Here is an 18,669-nt window from a genome sequence, read left to right as displayed (position 1 = left end):
GGTCCCTGGGGGCCCCCTCCCCGCCTGCCACTCAACGCCGCGGGCCCGCCCCTCCTGCGATTGGTCTGCTCACGTGGCCGCCCACTCTCTTGCCGGATCTACTGGTCGGGGCGAACGCACGTGACCATTCCTCTGGGCTGACGTCAGGCGCATGACCTGTCATTTTACTGCCCGCCTCCCCTGGAGCGATCCTTCCGCGCCTCTATTTCTTCTCCCCCCCCCCACCCCGGCTGTTCCTCCCTCTTCGCTCAGCAGAGTCTCCTCCGCCCCCTCGAGAGCTCCGCTTTCCGCCGCCGCTGGCGAGGTGCGACCCCCTCAACCCAAATATCCGGGAGGCGACAAGCCGCCCTCCCCGGACTACTTTGTTTTGGTGTCAACCCGTCAACGCAAACGGCGCAGCGCTTGCGCCACGGGAGGCTTCGTGAATCGCCCCTGACGCAGGGCTTTATTGTCGGCTGCGTTGCGGGGAGGGAGCTCCGGGCGCGGCGGATCCGCGTGGCCGGTAGGAAGGCCCGCGAGCACGCGCCACCGATCCTCGGGGAAGGCCCCCGTCGGGTTCCGGGGCTTACGCAGGCCCTACGCTGCCGGCGTAATCCGCCGCCTTTGCCGTAACGCACGCCGCTTTTGTGCGCAGGTCCGGCCGGGCGGCGGAAGGCGGTGTTGCGGCGCCCAGGATACGCGAGCAGCGCGCCCCGTGCGTAAGCGAGGGCGTCCAGCGACGATCCGGGCGCTGCGATTTCGGCGTAAGGGCGCGGGTCGGGCGGGCGCTGCGCCGTTTCCGTACGCCGCCGGCGGAGAGCGGTGGTATCCGTGCGCGCGGGAGTGTTTGGTGTGAGGCGGCCGGCCCGGTCCGTCCCCGTCGCGCTCTCGCCTCCCGCCTCCCGCCGCCGCCGCCGCCATGAAGTTCGTGTACAAGGAGGAGCACCCCTTCGAGAAGCGCCGCTCCGAGGGCGAGAAGATCCGCAAGAAGTACCCGGATCGGGTCCCGGTGAGCCCCCCGCCCCAGCCCCGCCCCCCGGCTCAGGCCCCGCCCCCGCAGGGACGCCGCGAGGGTCGCCCCCGCCCCCCACCCCCCACCCACCCCGGAGCCCGCCCGGGCCCCGATCCTGGGGCGCTTCCGCTCGAGCCCCGACACAGGCTCCCTTCCCGGCCGGCAGCCCCCCCCCCCCTGAGACCCCTCCCCGGTCCGGCCCTCCGTCGCCCCCCCCCGAGACCCCCCCGGGCTTCCCCGGCTGCCTGCAAGGGGGGGGCGGCCAGCTGTCTTATGGGCCGCCAGATCTCGTCGCCCCCGTGGAGGGAGGGGGCAGCCGGAGGGGGGGGCAGCCTCTACCCCAGCGGAGACGGCGCCTCTGGCCTCCCGTGCAGGCCCCTCCCTTCCCACGGGAGTCGCAAAGGGGGCTCGGAGCCACCGGCCCTGCTGGCCCTGCGGCCTCTTCTTCCCAGGCCATGGCGTCTGGGGACATGCATTCGGCAGAGCATTTGGGGAGGCTTCGGTGCAAGGGAAGCCAAAAGCCCTGCCTGAAACCCAAAGCTGTGACCAGTGGGGAAGTTTATGGGGACACGAGGAGCTTCCACTCCCTGCGCGGCTTTGGAAGAGGTTCCTTGCAAGTCTCCTTGCCTTCAGGTTCTGAAAGGGAGGAGGGCTTTCCTCTTCTTCCTCTTCTTTAAGCATCCCTGCGTTCTTAGGCCATGTTCTGCATTGGAAGCAGGTTTCTTTGACAGGACGTCCGTGAGTTGTGGTGCCTCATTGGGAAGTCCCGTTCTGGCTGTCCCCAACCAAGCCTGTCCTGGGGAAGGAGATTCCCAGGGTGGATTCTGGCATCCCTGTGCCTGATTGCTCAACCATTCCTATAATTAGGAGGCCTGCTTTGCTGTTTGGGCTTGAATTCCTGCTGCTGCTTCATGCCCTTCACGAGTGCCACCCGTCTCTGTCAACCCCTGCAGGTCATTGTGGAAAAGGCTCCAAAGGCCCGGATAGGCGACCTGGACAAGAAGAAGTACCTTGTTCCTTCAGACCTCACAGGTACTCCCCTGGATGCAACAAATGAAGGGAAGGGGGCTGAAGCAAGGGCCTCAGAGCCCCCCGGACAGCTCTGAGGTGGGAGGGGAGGTGTCTGAATGTCAGCTGTGCAGATAGCGGCCGGGGCCGTCCGGATCCCCCTTGCATCGCGTGAGACAAGCAGGGCCTTGTTGTGTGAGCCCCACTTTGTCTCGGGCTTGTGGCGGGTTGACCCTGGGGAAATGAGAAGGCCGGCCACAATATGCCTGGCTTTCTGATGCAACGCCCTTTTCTCCTCCGCCTTAGAACTTTCTCTCCCTTCTCTTTTCCAGTCGGGCAGTTCTACTTCCTGATTCGGAAAAGGATCCACCTCAGAGCCGAGGACGCACTTTTCTTCTTCGTGAACAACGTCATCCCCCCAACCAGTGCCACCATGGGGCAGCTGTACCAGGTAGGTGTCTGTGGCACCGCGTGGAAGCCCCCCACTCATCCATAGGGTGGGCTGCCCTAGAAGAGTCCCAACGGCTTTAAACTGCTAAGCAGGAAGCAGGAGGATTCTCTGTGGGAGGGTTGGGGGGGGGGGGGTTTGCCACGGCCAGCGGTAGCCGACTGTTCTGGGAATCCCTGTTCTTGAGACCGCTGCCCCTTTCTCTTCCCTTCCTCCCGCCAGGAACATCACGAGGAGGACTTCTTCCTTTACATTGCTTACAGTGACGAAAGCGTCTACGGCAGCATGTAAGGCTTGCCTTCACCTGCCATACCACCGGGGCGGCGTGTGCTCCTGAAGGGACCTGCACTTTTTTTTGTTGTTTGTGGTTGATTTTATGTTCAAGAGCCTTTTGACCCAGGATTAGGGAGGATTGTGGGTTCCCCCCCCCTTTTCTATTCTTTTCTTTATGGAGTGCCCCCTCCCGCCCTTTTTGAACCTGCCCCCTTCTGTTATGACTACTCACATTCTTTTTCATTTAACATCTCCCCCCTGCTGTGCCCTGGGCTTTCTGTTGAAGTGGTTGTGGGATTGCGGCTGCAAGAAAATATACCTCTCTTCTCCTGCATTCTTTTTGTCTTCCCACCCCATTTTTCACCTCTTTTGGGGGGAGGGCAAGGGACTAGGGGATCTCAAATTCTCAACAACAAAAGAAATCCTCCCCTGCAAACTCTCAGCTCCACGACCATGCCCTGAATTTGCTCTTCTCTTGGGGTTGGGCTCTGCCTGGTGCTTTGTGTAACCAGAGCAGGGGATGGAGAATGCTAATAATTAAAACAAAACAACTTAAGAACTTGAGCCTCCAGGGAAGTTCTTTGCGCTGCTTGACAAGGAAGGCGTCTGGAGCTTAGCTGCAAGTTATTGATCCATGCATGTATTGGTCTTTTGGGAGAAGCCCCTTGCCATCTGGGTGGTGGGATTAGGTTGGGGGCAAAAGTCCTTGGGGTTAGGGGGAAGCCACAAAAATAGGCCTGGGCATTCTGTGGAGATCTGACAGGGCCTGGAGCAGGGGACACAAAAACCGTTCCTGGATGTAGTGAAAGATGGCACTAGAGCCCCTGCCAGAAACGGGTGGAGGAGGGATGGGTCCTTCTCAATGGAAGCATGATGGCCTCAGAAGACCCTGTGTTGGGAATCTGGTGTGTGTGTGTGTGGGGGGGGGGGATGAATGGTCAAAACTGCTGGGTTTGGAGGACAGACTTGGATTCTTCAAGGCCACAAAAGCTCATCTCAGCTGCCCTTGTGCTGGCCTTGCTGCTGCCTGGAGATACGCAACCTTTGTGGGCAGCTTTGAAGCTGGGAGTCTTTGTCAGCTGCAGACTGGCCTTGCCTTGGATTGTGGTGCCTCCCCGACTGGCTCAGCAGCTTCGGCCTGGGCTGCCCGCTTGGAGTCCATGTGAGACCCATCTAGTGTTTTTCTGCTGCTTTGCAGTCCTGGAGGAAAGACTCAAGTCCCCCCTCTAAAGCTAGAGGCTTCCTCTCCTCTGGGATGTGAGTTCGCAAGCCAGCCGAGGGGGAGGCAAACCAAACCCCCTGAGCGGCTGGACATTCCCTGCTGATGGGGCACCTGTGGCTAGGGGCTGCGGCTCAAGCCCGCCGGCAGGGAAGGGGAACCGCAGGGGGAGGCTTGCAAGTTCACTCGGACTGAGGAATTAAAGCCCCCGTCGAACCACCGCCCAATCGCCTTCGCTACCCCTCTGCAAAGACTACAGCTCCCGGGAGCCTCAGAGTCGGCGCTCCCGCCTTCCGGGCAGAGGAAACTCCAACTCCCAGCATGCGCGCTTGTCTGTTTCCCTCGGAGCGCTCCGAAAAGCGGAAGTGAGCGAGCGGCGGCGAGGCGTTGCCCGGGCGGCCGCGCTGCCTGCCGGGACGTGTAGTGCGGGGCGGGCGGGGCCCCGGGGGCGCTGGGCGGCGAGGACTGCACTTCCCGAGATGCCTGGCGGCGCGGCGGGGCGGGGCCAGGCGCTCCGAGAGAGTGGGGAGGGGGAGGGCGAGCTCGGGCTGGACTCGAGTCGGCTCGGGCGGCACCGGACGGAGCGGGGGGAGGAGAGCAGCCGGGCGGCCGGGAGCGCGGCGGGGCGGCCGGGCGAGGAGCGCGCAGGGGGCGAGGGGGCGGGCGGTCCCCGGGCCCGCCGTCGAGGCGCGGAGGGGGCGGCCGGTCATGGCGGAGCCCAGCCCCGAAGGTGAGGGGGGCGGCGGACCCGCGCGGGGGCAGGAGGGGGCTGGCCGCACGGGGGGCCGGGAGGAAGTTGGGGGAGGGCGCCGCGGGGACGGGGGGGGAGGGGGAGCACGCGGTGGGGCGGGGGCGGCTGCCCTGCGGGACCCCCCTCTTTCTCCCCCCTCCCGCGGTGGTCTCGGGAGCGAGGCGGGGGGGGGGGGTCGGGTCCACCGGCGGTTCCCTTTCGGGGCTCCGCGAAAGTTGGGGCGGGGGAGGGGGCGAGGCCCCGATCCAGCCGCCGGCTTCCCCCCCCTCCCTCCCTCCTTCCGCCCGTTCCTTCCTTCCTTCGAGTGTCGTGGGGGGGGGGCTGCGGGTTCTCCCCCCCTCCGCGGCGGTTTCTGCGGGCCACGAGCCGCCGCCCCCCCCCGTTCACCCGCCTCCCCCCTTCTCTTGCAGATCCGCCTCCGACCCTCAAGCCGGAGACGCAGGTAAGGCCGGGGGGGCTCTCGGGAAGCCTCGGGGGAGGGAGGGGGCTCTCTGTCCTAGGGCCCCCCCCGGGCCGCCTCCCACCGCCCCCCCCCCCCGATCCCCGGGCTTGCAACATCTCCGCGTGCGCCGGGCGGGCTTCCTTCCCGCCGCCTGCCTGCCTAGCCTCTTCCGAGGGGAGGGGAGAGGTTGGGCGCCCCCCCGGAACCCCCCGCCCGGTTCCCCCCGCCCCCTTGCAGCCCCTGAGCGGCCTCTCCTCCTCCCCCCCCCGCCCTTGCAGCCCCCCGAGAAGCGGCGCCGGACCATCGAGGACTTCAACAAATTCTGCAGCTTCGTCCTGGCCTACGCGGGCTACATCCCGGCCGCCAAGGAGGTGAGTGGGGGGCGCGACCCCCCCCCCCAGTGAGCCCGCGAGGGGGAGGGAGGGAGGGAGGGGCGGGAGTCGCCCCCCCCCGCAGGAGACGGCGCCCCCCTCCCGCCGCCTCTCCCGCGCGCCCCGGGTCCTGCCGCTCCGGCGCCGCCTTTCCGTGTTTTTAGTGCGGTGCCTTTTTCGCTCGCTGGCTCCGGGACCCTCGCGGACTACACCTCCCAGATGGCGCTGGGGCGGAGCCATTTTGCTGGGAGCCTGGCCGTCGTGTGGCATCCTGGGAAGTGTAGTCGTTTGCTCTCCGAGCCACAGCGGGGCAGGCATGTCCTTGCTTGTAGTGGGTTTGGCCCCAGAGACTTCCCCAGGTGCATTGTGGGAGTTGCGGTGCACTCGGCTGCCCTTTACTCCTGGCCTGTCGGCGTTACCGAGGTCTCCTTTGGAGTCACTTTGGGAGGTCTCTCCCCGCTGGGTCTCAGGCCAAAGAGATGCTGAGCTGCAAAACGCCTTTCCAAGGCTTTTAAAAAGCCACTGCGAAGGTTGAGGGTTGGATGTTGGGTCACAGTCCTCCGTGCGTGCCTCAGACCCTTGCCCCTGCTCTCCAGACCTGTCTCCCTGGAAGCAAGGGTCCTTTGGGGGATGCACGCTGGCTGGCTAGTCCTAACCAGAGGTTCCCAGGCAAGCAAGTCCCCCCTCCCACCCACCCAGGTCTTTCGTGCTTTAGCAATTGCGCTGGGAGCCTTAGGGGATGGTTCCCTGCCATCAGTGTATTTCATGGCTGTTTGGAACACTGTCCCCAAGGGCATCTTTGCCCCAAGGGCTGGTCTTGGCTAGTCTCCAGTTATTCTTTGTGTGTCCACTTCTTGGTGAGGTTACAGCCCCTGCTGCTTGACGTGGGGCAACTTAGGTTCTGGGGAGCCAGGGGATATATTTGAGGTGCTCGGTCTGGGAGTAGGGAACGCGGTTCTTTTGGGGGCTCCCCCAGGCAGCCTGGGAACTCACCTTCTCTGTCTGCCTCGCAGGAGAACGACTGGACGCCCTCCGGCTCAAACTCCCCCATCCGTCCCGAGAGCGTGGTGGACAGCGATGGCTGGGAGTCAACCCACTCGGACCTGCATACCATTGAGACCTTTGTGAAGAAGGCCAAGTCCTCGAAGAAGAAAGCAGCTTTCCGCCGTCTGAAATCGGACAGTTCGCTGCTGGAGAAAATGAAGCTCAAGGACTCCCTTTTTGACTTGGACCCTGTGGGCAAGCAGCCACCCCCACTCGCGGGGCCCAAATCGAATGCCGATAGGAAGAAGGACAAGAGGAACCGCAAAGCCGCCCTGGAGTCGGGGGGCCCCAAGCGCAGCCGGGGGGATCCGGGGGGGGAGAAGCGCTCGCGCATCAAAAAGAGCAAGAAGCGGAAGTTGAAAAAAGCGGAACGCTCGGAGAAGAAGCATAAGGCTTCGCTGAGTGAGACGGACTCGGAGGAGGAGGAGACGGCCGCGGCGGTGATGCCTCTGGCGGGGGTAGCTCTGCGGCCGGGCAGGGAGGAGGAGGGAGCGGCCGCAGCACTGGTCAGCGTGCCGGCCCCCCCGGAGCTCTTGGCAGCTGGCTTCCCCATTAAGAGTGAGGACACAGAAGGGAAGGAGGGCATCAGCACGGAGACCAGCCAGGACGGGGACGGCAGTTCCAGCGAAGGGGAAATGCGGGTGATGGACGAGGACATCATGGTGGAGTCAGGTGAGGCACTGGGGGCTGTCAGCTTCACTCACACACTGAGTGACCATGGTGGGATTGGGGGAGGGCTTTAAAGACCAGTTTTGAGTCATGATCCTTCGCAGCCCTTTGGGTGCACCTCCAGTTCCATGCTCCAGAGACCCCATGCTTCAGTTCAGTAATAAGTGGATTTCTTCAGTTAGAGCATGAATTCGGAGTGGCCTGCCTGCCTCCTGCCTGGTCCCCTTTTTTGGCTTTTAGAAAGTGGGTGGGTCCCGTTGGGACTTTGACTCTGCCAAGCTTCTGACCTTCCTTTGGCAGCAGCTGCCCACACAGCTAACAAAGGAAGCTGTGGCAGCCGTTTTCTGGCTGTGCCTTAATTCCAGAGGTCTCCATTGGCTCAAAAGCCTTGGTCTGATGAGCAGTGTGGACCCAGGTTCACATCCCTTTCCCTTGTTATTCCTTTCCCCCCACACTGTTGGTTTTTGTCATAGAGCTGCTGGATTTTAATGATGTCTGGCTCTTAGTTTTCTTGCTTGCAGTTCCAGAAATGAGTCCTGCCACTTTGAACTCAGCAACACACACAGAGTAGCATCCAAATTATGCACAGCACATGCTTCGTTGCTCATAGCTCGTGCTTCTTCTAAGCATGGGGTAAATCCCAGGTTCGGTGACAGAGCACTGCACTAGCCATGTATCCCCACTGCAAGGTTTCTGCCAAAGTGTCGCCCTGTTTTCCAGGGCCCACCCTATTCACAGCTTATGTCCGCCTTCTTGAGAGCTAGGAAGCCACAATAAAGCCCTGTCCTTCCAGCGCTGGTCCGCCTGTGACAGATGTCAGTATCTTCAGTGACCAATGGAACTGTCTTCTGACTTTGCCTCTCTCTTCCTCTTCTTTTGCTTGCTGACTCTCCAGGGGACGATTCGTGGGACCTCATCACATGTTACTGCCAGAAGCCATTTGCCGGTCGGCCTATGATCGAGTGTAACCAGTGCGGGACCTGGATCCATCTCTCGTGCGCCAAGATCAAAAAGACCAACGTTCCTGACATCTTCTATTGCCAGAAGTGTAAAGAAGGCTCTCGAAAGCAGCTGCCGCCCTTGCTCCCGCCGGTGGCACCTGGAGCCGCAGCCACCATTGCGTCCAGGGGAGGCGGGGAGCCCTAGCCTGTCGGGGGAGGATGGCTTTGGGCCAGACTTCCGCCCCAGAGGGACAAAAGACTGGGCAGGGTGGGGAGTCTGTTCTGGATGGGCATCCAAATGAGCCTCGGTTCCTGGGGGTCTTTGGGCTGGTGACAGTCCCAGTGCTGGGAAGGAGGGCGGGGGGTGTCCTACCCTCGGAAGATCAGCAGATGCTGCCTGGCGGTTACATGCCCCTCACCTCACCCCCCTTTCCCCTTGTGGGGTTGATCCTGGCCCACCTCCCTATTCGGAGAAGGAGGGGAAGGCTTTGCCAGGCTGAAACCATGGAAGAGAGTGGAAAAGGTCAACAAACAAGTGTCCCTGTTTTGTACTTTGGGAAGGGGCAAGGACAGTAGAAGTGGGAAGGTAGAAGTATCTTCATTTTTTTTTTCTAGCTCTTCCCCAGCAAAGTTCACTTGTAAATAGACAGAAAGCAAAGGTTAGATCCTCCCCCGCTGCCATGCTGGGTTTTTTGTCTGTTTCCCAGGTTGGTCAGCTTTTTGTACACGCCCCTCCCCTTTTGAACTCTTCAAAGTCTTTGTCTCCTCCTCCAGAAGCAGGGCTCTAAGGCACAGGGTGCGACTGCCCCAAGATGCTTCGGGTGTCCAGTTGAGAAAGGATCCAAGTGAAAATATCATTAAAAAAATTAATCTTTAGGTTTTGGGAGATTTTTTTTGCTTAATGCCATGGATTTTTTTTAAATGCTCTTAGGAAAGGGATTAGCAAGGAGACTGAAGACTTTGGTTGCTAAGAGTATTCCTTCAGGTATTCTTTTTTGGGGGGGAGGGGGAATAGTGTAGGGGGCTGTTCTCGAAACAAGAAGGGACAATTTAAGTGTTTTCTGACTGGGCGATCTGGAAGAGCAGGGAGGCAAAGGACTCCTGTTGAGAGGGAGCGAGCGCCGGACAGGGCTGTGGCCAGGGATGAATGACCGTGGGCCCCCTCTCCAGGACGCTCCTGCCCCCCCCCCCGCTCTGCCCCTGCTGCCCCCCGTGAGGCGGGTCTTTTGCTCAGGGGGGGGGTTGTTGTTGAGGCCCCCTTGGGAGTTGCAACGGTGTACATGGCGGAGTTTCTGAATGTAAATAAAAGACGTGGACCCTTTGGGCGCTTGTACAGGCCGCTGTGCTGTTCATTCATGCTCTGGGCGGGGAAGGGTGGGTTCTGCCTCCGGCCGGTTGCCAACTCTGGGGTGGGGGATTTGGGGAGGGGCCCCTGGGTAGAGCGTCCTCCTTGCGTCCCCCGCCCGCGCCTGGAGGTTGGCAGCTGCGGGGGAGCCGAGTGTCCGGGCGGGGACTTCCGCCCTCCCTTTCCTTTCGCATTTCCTGCGCTCGGCGGGCGGGGCTTCCGCTGCTCACGTGACAGGAGGCCGTTCCCGTCAGGACAAAGGGCTGGGATTCTTTGCTCACCGCGGCGTGTGCCCGCCCCTCGGCGTGCGTGCGTCATTTCCCCTCGGCCACGTGACTCGGCTATCACGTGGCGCCTCCACCCCTGTCGCTGGCCGCGCTCGGGGGGGGGCCTTCCACCGTCACGTGATCCGGCCTCCCGACGGCTGTGGACGTTGCTACGCGATGACGTAAAGACGCGCCGGGAGGGCGCCGCCGCCGTTCTTGCGCCCGCGAGTCGCCCGGGACGCGCCCCTCCCTCCCTCCCTCGGTCTCGGCGGGCCGTTGCCATGGCGCTGGCGGCCTCCTCGTCCTCCTCGTCCTCGGCGGGGCCTGGCGCGGGCCCGTCGGGCGAGACGAAGGTGATCTACCACCTGGACGAGGAGGAGACGCCCTACCTGGTCAAGATCCCGGTGCCCGCCGAGCGCATCACCCTGGGGCACGTCAAGGCCGCCCTCGCCCGCCCCGGCGCCAAGTACTTCTTCAAGAGCATGGACCAGGACTTCGGGTGCGAGGGAGCCCCGCGAGAGCGGCCCGGACCGGCGCAGCTCTCCCCCAGCCGCTGCGGCCCAGCCCGGGGGGGGGGGGGGATTCTGGTCCCTCGCGCCCCGAAGCCCTTCAGCCAATGCAGCTTTTTCCTCTTTCTGTTTTAGGGTCGTGAAGGAAGAGATCTCGGACGACAACGCAAAGCTGCCCTGCTTCAACGGCAGAGTCGTTTCCTGGGTACAGAACGGGATGCCGGCAATGAAGCTGACCGGCCCGGCCCTTAATCCGCAGGAGAGGGTGGGGGGGGGAGGCTGGGTTCAAAGCCTGACCTGAGCCCCCCCCCCCCCCCTCTGAAGCACAGCTTGCATGTGAAGTAGGAAGATGGCTCTACTGCCCTGCTTCGCGTGGGGGCTGGAAGGAGATCACGTGCTTTGTTCACAGAAAGTGCAGGGGACATAATAGCTGTTACCATCACAGTCCCCTTACTTACTTACATTTCCGAGCCTTGACTTAAGTGGGTTGCCGTGGAGTCTGCGCGGGTCGCTTGTTCCTGCAGCAACGAATCTGACTGAGGAGCGCAGACTGCAGGGGTCCTATCCTGCTCACTTATATGTTGTCCTTTTCCCTCCCTCCCCAGCTTGTGTCTTCAGAGACCCCTCAGCCTGATCCTCTGCCTCCGCCCCCTTCCGTTGAGGTGCGGCCAGAGCCTTCGCCCCCTCCGCCCCCTCTTCCTCCGCTGCCCGTGGAACGGACAAGTGGCATAGGGGATTCCCGACCGCCTTCTTTCCAGTGAGTAAAGGGAGGCAGCATATGGGGCATCTCTCCATGATGGCCACGAATGCCAGGCGGGGAAGAGATCCAGCCACAGGACTCTGCTGTGGGGGAGGATGCCAGGGCCCCTCGGGAGAATGCCTGGAGTGGTTCTGGGAAGCTTGAGAAGCACCCATCAGCAGGCTCTTTCCTGGCTTTGCAGTCCAAACATTGCTGGCAGTCGCGAGAATCTGGACCACGAAACTGAGCCGGAGTCTGTTGTGTCGCTCAGGAGGGAGAGGCCGCGCCGCAGGGAGAGCGTGGAGCAGGGAGGTGAGGCGATGGGGTGGGGTTTTGCTTTCATTTTGTTTTACTTTATAGCCCACTTTTCTTACTGAAAACAAAGGCGGAGTCTGCGGTGTCATTCCATAATTCAGTAAGGCAATGAAACACCTGGCCTTTCCAGCCCTAAGAAAGTTGCCCAGATGGATCTCTGGGAGACTCCCTTCCAGCCGTTGGCTGGATCCGTCTTGGTGAACGAGGCCTCCAGAAACAGCCACCTGTGGAAGGTGAAGGGTCAGCCTGAACCCGGACCGAGGAGACTGCCCTGCATTGGCCACTCTTGTCCCTGTCTTTTTCTTAGCCAGCGAAGTCTTTCAACAGAATCCCTCAATGGAGGCATTGCTTTAGTCTCCCTTTATTTTACTGTCTTGAGGATACTCCAGTCCAAGGATTCTCCCCCCCCCCCCCTTGGTGGGGTGGCCACAAGATTGTTCGGCTCTTGTGACTGGCCTGCTAACGGTGCGTGGTTGCTGTGAGTCAACAGGTGTCAGATCTTCCCAAAACGGCGACAGCAAGGCAGCTGATAAGCAGTCAGGACTAGGATTTTAGCAAACTGAATCAGAGCTGGATAGGTTGGAGTTTTTGGGGTATTCACCTGACATTCCCCCCTCCCCCCGTGCCAGGTGGGCACCGACTGAATGGACAGTCCCGGCTGGAGCGGCACCTGGCTGGCTACGAGAGCTCCTCCACTCTGCTCACCAGCGAACTGGAAACCACAAGCTTGTGTGACTCCGACGATGACGACACCATGAGCAGGTAACAGGCACGGGCCTCTCTGTCTCCTCGGGCCCTGGGCTGGGAACGGCGCTCCCTTGAGCATCCCGAGAGATGCTTTCCTGGCCGTGGCTAAAGAGAGGCAGTGAAAACAAAAGGCGAGGGAATGAGCAGGTGGGCCAGTTCCCGCAGCTTCCTGTGCCCTCTCCCAAGATCGTGTTCCTGAAATCCTTTTTCGCTCTTCCGGATCGGGGCAGACGGGGCTGTGGCTCCCCAGAGGGTAGCAGCTCGTCTGACTTGTGCTTCTTTGGGGGGGGGGGGCGAGAGGTGGTCCTTGAAGGCAAAAGACGGGTGTCATTTGGGTTTCATTCTTAGCTGGAATCAAAGTTCACCCCTTGGGATTTCTGCAAGGTTTGGTTTCCGAGTCTTCCTCTCTGCTCGGCAGGTTCAGCAGCTCCACTGAGCAGAGCAGTGCCTCTCGCCTCCTGAAGCGCCACCGCAGGCGGCGGAAGCAGCGCCCACCCCGTCTCGAGCGGGTAGGGATGGGGTTCTGCCCGAGGTGGCAGCTCCAGGGGCATCAGGCCATGAGGCTGCCCAGGCATTGGGGGGGGGGGCTGAGGGGATGGCTGCCTCCTGCACCCAGAGGAGACCTCATGCCGAATTGTCTCCCCCTCCCCTGCTCGTTCCAGACATCTTCTTTCAGCAGCGTCACCGACTCCACCATGTCGCTCAATATCATAACTGTGACGCTAAATATGGGTAAGAGAACAGCTACTCTGGGGCCTCTTGATGTTCTCAGCCTGAGCCTCCCTCGCCTGTGGTTGGAGTTCCAGAGGAACCTTTTCACCTCTGGTCGGATCAAACAGATCTCCTCGGTTGGTCTTCTAGGCACGAGACTCTCCATGCTGTGGGGGGCCTTTAAGGAGAGCTTGGGTGGGAAAGGCGGGCTGCCTGGCCTCAGGGGGCAGGGACTCAGTTGGATCACTGGAGATTTGCCTCCAGCTCTCCCTCCCCATTGGAGACTCCCGGCCTCAGCCTTGTCCTCCTTCCCTGGTCAGAGAAGTACAACTTCTTGGGCATCTCCATCGTGGGGCAGAGCAACGAGCGGGGAGACGGCGGCATCTACATTGGCTCCATCATGAAGGGCGGGGCCGTGGCGGCAGACGGACGCATCGAGCCTGGGGACATGCTGCTGCAGGTGAGGACAGCGGGAGAAAGGGGCGGCTCCAACCCGGGGGGTGGGGGGCTGCGGGGTTCCACTCTGACGGGGCAGGGGGGGGGTCCCTGCGAGAGCAGGCTTGGGAGCAACGGGGCCAGTGAAGAGTTGCAGCCGGCTCCCTCTTTACTCCCAGGTCAACGACATTAATTTTGAGAACATGAGTAACGACGACGCGGTGAGAGTCCTGAGAGAGATTGTGCACAAGCCGGGGTGAGTGCTGTTCGGGGAGGGCTGGGGGACAGGAGGGCTGCGGGGCTCTCTTCCGGGGGCTCACGTCCTCATTGCCTCGGCAGGCCCATTGTGCTGACGGTGGCCAAGTGCTGGGACCCCTCCCCACAAGGATACTTCACCCTGCCCAGAAGTAAGTGACCAGGCCCGGCCCCAATGGCCGTATCCCCCTTCCGAGCAGGAAGCCCTGCTGACGGTCCACGTCTGATATCGTAGTCGGGGGGGGGGGGGTTGGCCTTCTTAGTCCCCACCTCCTCTGTCGATGCGGCCTCTTGCTCTTCCTCCATCCTCCTAGACCAGGGATAGTCAAACTGCGGCCCTCCAGATGTCCATGGGCTACAATTCCCAGGAGCCCCTGCCAGCATTCGCTGGCAGGGGCTCCTGGGAATTGTAGCCCGTGGACATCTGGAGGGCCGCAGTTTGACTACCCTTGTCCTAGGCCCTCCCACATCTGCCTTTCCTCTCTCTCGACCTGGACCGCTGCTTCTCTCCTCGCCAGACGAGCCCATCCAGCCCATTGACCCGGCAGCCTGGGTGTCCCACTCGGCAGCGCTGACCGGGGCCTTTGCCGCCTACCCAGGAAGCAGCTCCATGAGCACCATCACCTCGGGGACCTCCGTCACGGAGACAGAGCGTGAGTTCCCCCCTCCCCACCAATATTTCGATTAAGCAGCCAAAATCTGCTCGGTTTAAGCAGTCCTGAGCAAACAGGACAGGGCAGTGTATAAATATAATATTTCCTTCTTTACGTTTGGGTGGGTGGCGATGGGGGGGGGGCACTGCATAGAGGAGTCTGCTTGTGGGATCTGGGCTCGTTCAGGGTCCACGAAGTGCCACCGAGCACAGCCCTTTGTGAAGCTGTGGGCAGAAGCAGCCGGAGGCAGCCAGGAACTTGTGGCACGGCTCCAGTTTGCCGTTCTGGGAGGAGGGGCCTGCTCCGGCATCCCTTTGGGCCTCCGGGAGGCCGCTGACGCCTCCCTCCCCTTGCCTCTAGGCTTTGACGACTTCAACCTGTCCGTCCACACAGACATGGCCTCGGTCACCAAGGCCATGGCTTCTCCCGAGTCTGGGCTGGAAGTTCGCGACCGGATGTGGCTGAAGATCACCATCCCCAATGCCTTCCTGGGTACCAGCAGGGAAAAGGGGGGGGATCCCTGGGGGCAATGGGGGGTGCTGCTGGGACCCCGGAAAGGTCCCTCCGAGCACCTGGCTGTCAAGGCCTGGGAGCATGCAGCATCCTCCCCCCCCCCCATCCTGAGAGTGTGGCTTCCTGCCCCCCCAGGCTCTGACGTGGTGGACTGGCTGTACCACCATGTGGAAGGGTTCCAGGACCGCCGTGAGGCCCGCAAGTACGCCAGCAACCTGCTGAAGGCTGGCTTCATCCGGCACACGGTCAACAAGATCACCTTCTCGGAGCAGTGCTACTATATCTTTGGCGACTTCAGCGGCTGTGAGAACTGTAAGTGGGCGGCCCAGGGACCCGGGCGTGGGGCTCTCCCCTTCCAGCCTGGTTTCATGGCCGGCCTCCTTTTCCCTTCCCAGATATGGCCAACCTCTCCCTGAACGACAACGACGGCTCCAGCGGGGCTTCTGACCAGGACACTCTGGCCCCCTTGCCTCTGCCGGGCACCACCCCCTGGCCCCTGATGCCCACCTTCTCCTACCCGTATCCAGCCCCTCACCCATACAGCACCCAGCCTCCCCCTTATCACGAGCTGTCCTCCTACAGCTACGGCATCGGGAGCGCCGGCAGCCAGCACAGCGAAGGTAGGCCTGGGTCTGCCGGTCGGGGACGCCTTGGTGCTCGGCTCCTGCAGGGGGCTGCCTGGCCACACGGATGGAGCCTTCCCTGGGGCTCTTCAGGGTGATGCTGTGGGCCAGGAGTCCTCCCGTTGGCATTGTGGGTGGAGGGGGAGGGCGGGAGCAGCCCTCGGCCCCCGCCTGTGGCTGACGGTCCCACCTTTTGCTTCTCCCTCGCAGGGAGCCGGAGCAGTGGCTCGAACCGCAGCGATGGGGGCGGCGGCGGGGCTGGCAAGCACCCGGAGGAGAAGGCGGGGGCAGAGTCCAAGTCGGGCAGTGGAAGCGAGTCTGAATATTCCACCCGCAGCGGTGGCGGGCAGCGCGGGGGGGCTCTGGTAGGGCCTGGCGGGGAGGCGGCCTCACAGCGCGGCCAGCCCGGCCTCCACTGCCACCACTCTCTGCACGCGGCCTACGCGGCCCCCGGAGGTGTGCCCCTGGCCTACAACCCCATGGTGGTCATGATGGTCCCGCCCCCCGGCCCTCCTGCTGCCACTGCCGCGGCAGCAGCCGTGCAGCCCCCCGGGGCCCCCCCTGTGCGCGACCTGGGCTCGGTGCCCCCGGAGCTGACAGCCAGCCGGCAGTCCTTCCACATGGCCATGGGCAACCCCAGCGAGTTCTTTGTGGACGTGATGTGAGGCGGACCGTGCCGCCCACTGCTCCACGCTTGAGGTCTCCCGCCCACTTTGGGGGGCTCCAGCCGTGTTGCAGCCCTGAGGTCACCCGGCCCCCCGCCTGTCCAGCCCCCCTGCTCTTGGCTGGATGCTCCCTGACCAGCGTTTCCGTTGGCCTCTGCGTTTGCCTTAGAGCTCCTGCCGCCCCAAGGAGCCTGGCAAGCTCCGTCCTTGGCCAGCACCGCGGAGGGTCTGCCTCTGTGCAGCGGCCTTTCGTGGGCTTCTGGGCCCCATGCGTGGCCTCTGTCCCCTGCCCAAATTGCTTGGCCAGTGGTCTTCTGCCGATGGCCTTTGACTGGCTCAGCATGTCACCTGGTGACTTGTGTCGCTCGAGCCTCTTGTTTTTTTTATATTCCAAGGCCCTTTGGCCGCTTTTTAATCATGTGACTCAGGTCTCTAGGATCATGTGACCTCTGCCTTCCTGTTACGACTTCGAATGACCTCAGTGGCCTCTGAATTGGGCTGCCAGGGCCCTGCGCCCACTTTTCCGGTACCAGATCCCTCTGGCTTTTGGAGGCTGGCCACACACCACAGCTGCCTGTCTTTTCCTTCTCCAGCCAGGCAGCCGTGTCTTTGTAGGCTTTTGTGATTTGGGGGGGGGGGGGGGCTCTGTGCCTTACCTGGCTGTCTGTCGCCGGACTTCCCCTTCGACGGCCCTTCTGCTCCCACGCCAGGCAGCAAAGTTGCCCTTTTGGTGCCTCCCCCTTCCTCCTCTGAATGGTCACTAAACCGGTATCAATGAAGGTAGGAATTCTCTTTGCTTTTCCTAACGGTTTTTTTAAGAACACTTTTTTAAAAGCATTATGTTTTCAGAGTTAAGTTGGTTCGACTTTTTTTAAACTTCGTTTTGTATAAAAGCCTTCCCCCGGTAGCTCCCTTTTTAACACTACATTCCCTCTTCTCACACCCCTCTGGCGGCTTGAGTCTGCCTCTTTGCCTTGAAGGGTCCACAACCAAAGTCTCACTTGAAAAGGCTGACTCCAGGGTCACCCACTTGCCTGTTCGTGCATCCCCCCCCCCCTCTGGCCCCACGGGCGGCTCTTCCTGGGGACCAAGCTCCAGCCTCCCCCGCTCTGACCAGCGACTGATGTGGCTTCCTGGCAGTCTAGGCTCCTGGGAGTGGGATTCTGTGCCTGCAAGGATTGCGGGGTGGCTCAGGGCAGGGGTCCTTGCACAGTTTGTACATTACATGGAGCAGCAGGTAGGAAAGCCCCCCCCCTCCCAAGAAGGCCCTCTTAATTAAGGAGGACCCCTGGTGAAAGGCAGCTTCAGGGAACCCCCAGGAGCCATCCTGCAGTCTGCCTTGAGGGGGGGGGGGGGATCTGCTTAGCTTCCCTGTAGAGCCACGCCCCCTCCCATCTGCCAGCCAACGGCCAACTAGTTTCCCCTGTCATGACCTAGAAACACTTCCGGGGTAGGGGTGGGATACAGCTGTAGGGGACCAGGCTCATCCCCCCTCCCACCCAGTCCTTTTGTGCAAAGGATCTTGTTATTAGCGAGTCTCTCTTTGAAGGTTCCTTGGTCAGCATAAAGTCAGCCCCACCTGACCTTCTCGCTCCGTTTGGTTCTGACCGACCGGCTATCCAGGCTCTTTCCTGGCCCCTCCTGGCCGAGTTCTTCAAGTCGGGTAACCACCCGGGAAGGGCAGCGCCTCCCCTGTCAGCCCCTCCCTGGGCAAGGAGGTGCCAAGGAATTAGCACTCCTTGGCCAAATGTGAGGTTGGAAAGCTCGCTCAGGTTGCGGTCTCTGTACAGTGACCTCGTAGGGCTCCCAAGGGAAAGGTGAGCTGGGGTGCTGCTGCCATTGGCTGCCTCCGCGGGGCGACCGGGACTCCCTGGGCAGCCCCCCAGCCAAGGAGAAGTGGGGGCTGACAGGTTGGGCGGCCTTTGGGCACCCAATGTGGTCTCGTCAATTTCTCAACGTAAAGCAGGAGGAGATGGTCAACTTCCTTCTTTGCCCAGCACAGCGGAGGGGTAGAGAGGCTGTGAGGGAAGAGGATAAAATGGGCCAGGTTGTTCAGGCAGAGTGGTGGAGCTCCTGGGGCTCTTTGGCACTCGAAAGGCCACTGGGGGGGGGCGTCCACGGGGAGCTCGCAGTGCTGACCGATTCCGCTCCCATTCCACATCAGCGCCAAATAGGATTGAAGGCAGAGCTGACGGAGCTGGTTCCAGGTTGCCGTCAGGTGTCGGGTTTTGGTCTCCAGTGTTTTTGGTTCTGGTCTGATGCCCCGGAACAGCCGCAGTCGTGCCCCCCTCCCCTTTCCCTGGATCCTTCCAAGTGTTGCCTGAAGTGGGGGTGGGGAGGGGAGCGTGCATTTCCCTCCCTCCCGCAGGGTACGATCTCTCTTCCAAGGTGCTATTCGTTTCCCACCCAACACTCCGTCCCTGGAGCGGCAGAGGGCCTCCCGTCAGGGGTTGAGCCCTGAGCGTCCTCTCGGGCCTCCAGGGCGGGGGGGGGAGGGGGAGGAAGTGTGCGAGTGAATGTGTGTGATCAGTAGCAGATAACTATTTTGTAATAACATATTTATTTTTTAGCTCTTCTTGTGTACAAAAAAAGCATTCAATAAAAAAAATCTAATGAAATCCTCATGGGTGATTCTGCGTTACTTGGAGATGGGGGCATTCAGTGGCTGACCTAAGAGTAACTGAATTGCAGCTGATAATGAAGCTGCACCCTCCTGGACTGAATCAAGACCTAGGT

General features: G+C 61.6%; 3 protein-coding genes across 3 annotated transcripts; all 3 read left to right on the top strand.

Annotated features, from left to right (window-relative positions):
• The first annotated feature begins 493 nt into the window (after positions 1-493).
• GABARAP (GABA type A receptor-associated protein) lies at positions 494-3,279 on the top strand. Its single transcript, XM_077314478.1, has 4 exons — positions 494-988; positions 1,945-2,023; positions 2,332-2,450; positions 2,670-3,279. Exons 1-4 carry the CDS (start codon positions 899-901, stop codon positions 2,736-2,738), a joined length of 357 nt encoding a protein of 118 aa, XP_077170593.1. The 5' UTR covers positions 494-898; the 3' UTR covers positions 2,739-3,279.
• A 1,243-nt stretch (positions 3,280-4,522) lies between these two features.
• PHF23 (PHD finger protein 23) lies at positions 4,523-9,490 on the top strand. Its single transcript, XM_077314470.1, has 5 exons — positions 4,523-4,669; positions 5,101-5,132; positions 5,411-5,503; positions 6,517-7,219; positions 8,112-9,490. The coding sequence occupies exons 1-5, from the start codon at positions 4,648-4,650 to the stop codon at positions 8,360-8,362; spliced, it is 1,101 nt and encodes a 366-aa protein (XP_077170585.1). The 5' UTR covers positions 4,523-4,647; the 3' UTR covers positions 8,363-9,490.
• A 360-nt stretch (positions 9,491-9,850) lies between these two features.
• On the top strand, positions 9,851-18,551 carry DVL2 (dishevelled segment polarity protein 2). Its single transcript, XM_077314458.1, has 15 exons — positions 9,851-10,267; positions 10,413-10,482; positions 10,883-11,034; positions 11,219-11,328; positions 11,961-12,093; positions 12,497-12,587; positions 12,741-12,810; positions 13,110-13,249; positions 13,404-13,480; positions 13,564-13,631; positions 13,998-14,132; positions 14,493-14,624; positions 14,781-14,957; positions 15,041-15,265; positions 15,479-18,551. Exons 1-15 carry the CDS (start codon positions 10,050-10,052, stop codon positions 15,931-15,933), a joined length of 2,253 nt encoding a protein of 750 aa, XP_077170573.1. The 5' UTR covers positions 9,851-10,049; the 3' UTR covers positions 15,934-18,551.
• The last annotated feature ends 118 nt before the right edge of the window (positions 18,552-18,669 follow it).

Source organism: Paroedura picta, chromosome 16 (genome assembly GCF_049243985.1).
Source record: "Paroedura picta isolate Pp20150507F chromosome 16, Ppicta_v3.0, whole genome shotgun sequence".
Lineage (NCBI taxonomy): Eukaryota > Metazoa > Chordata > Lepidosauria > Squamata > Gekkonidae > Paroedura > Paroedura picta.
The sequence above is the reverse complement of the archived record's forward strand: the minus strand, read 5'-3'. Positions and strand labels throughout refer to the sequence as shown.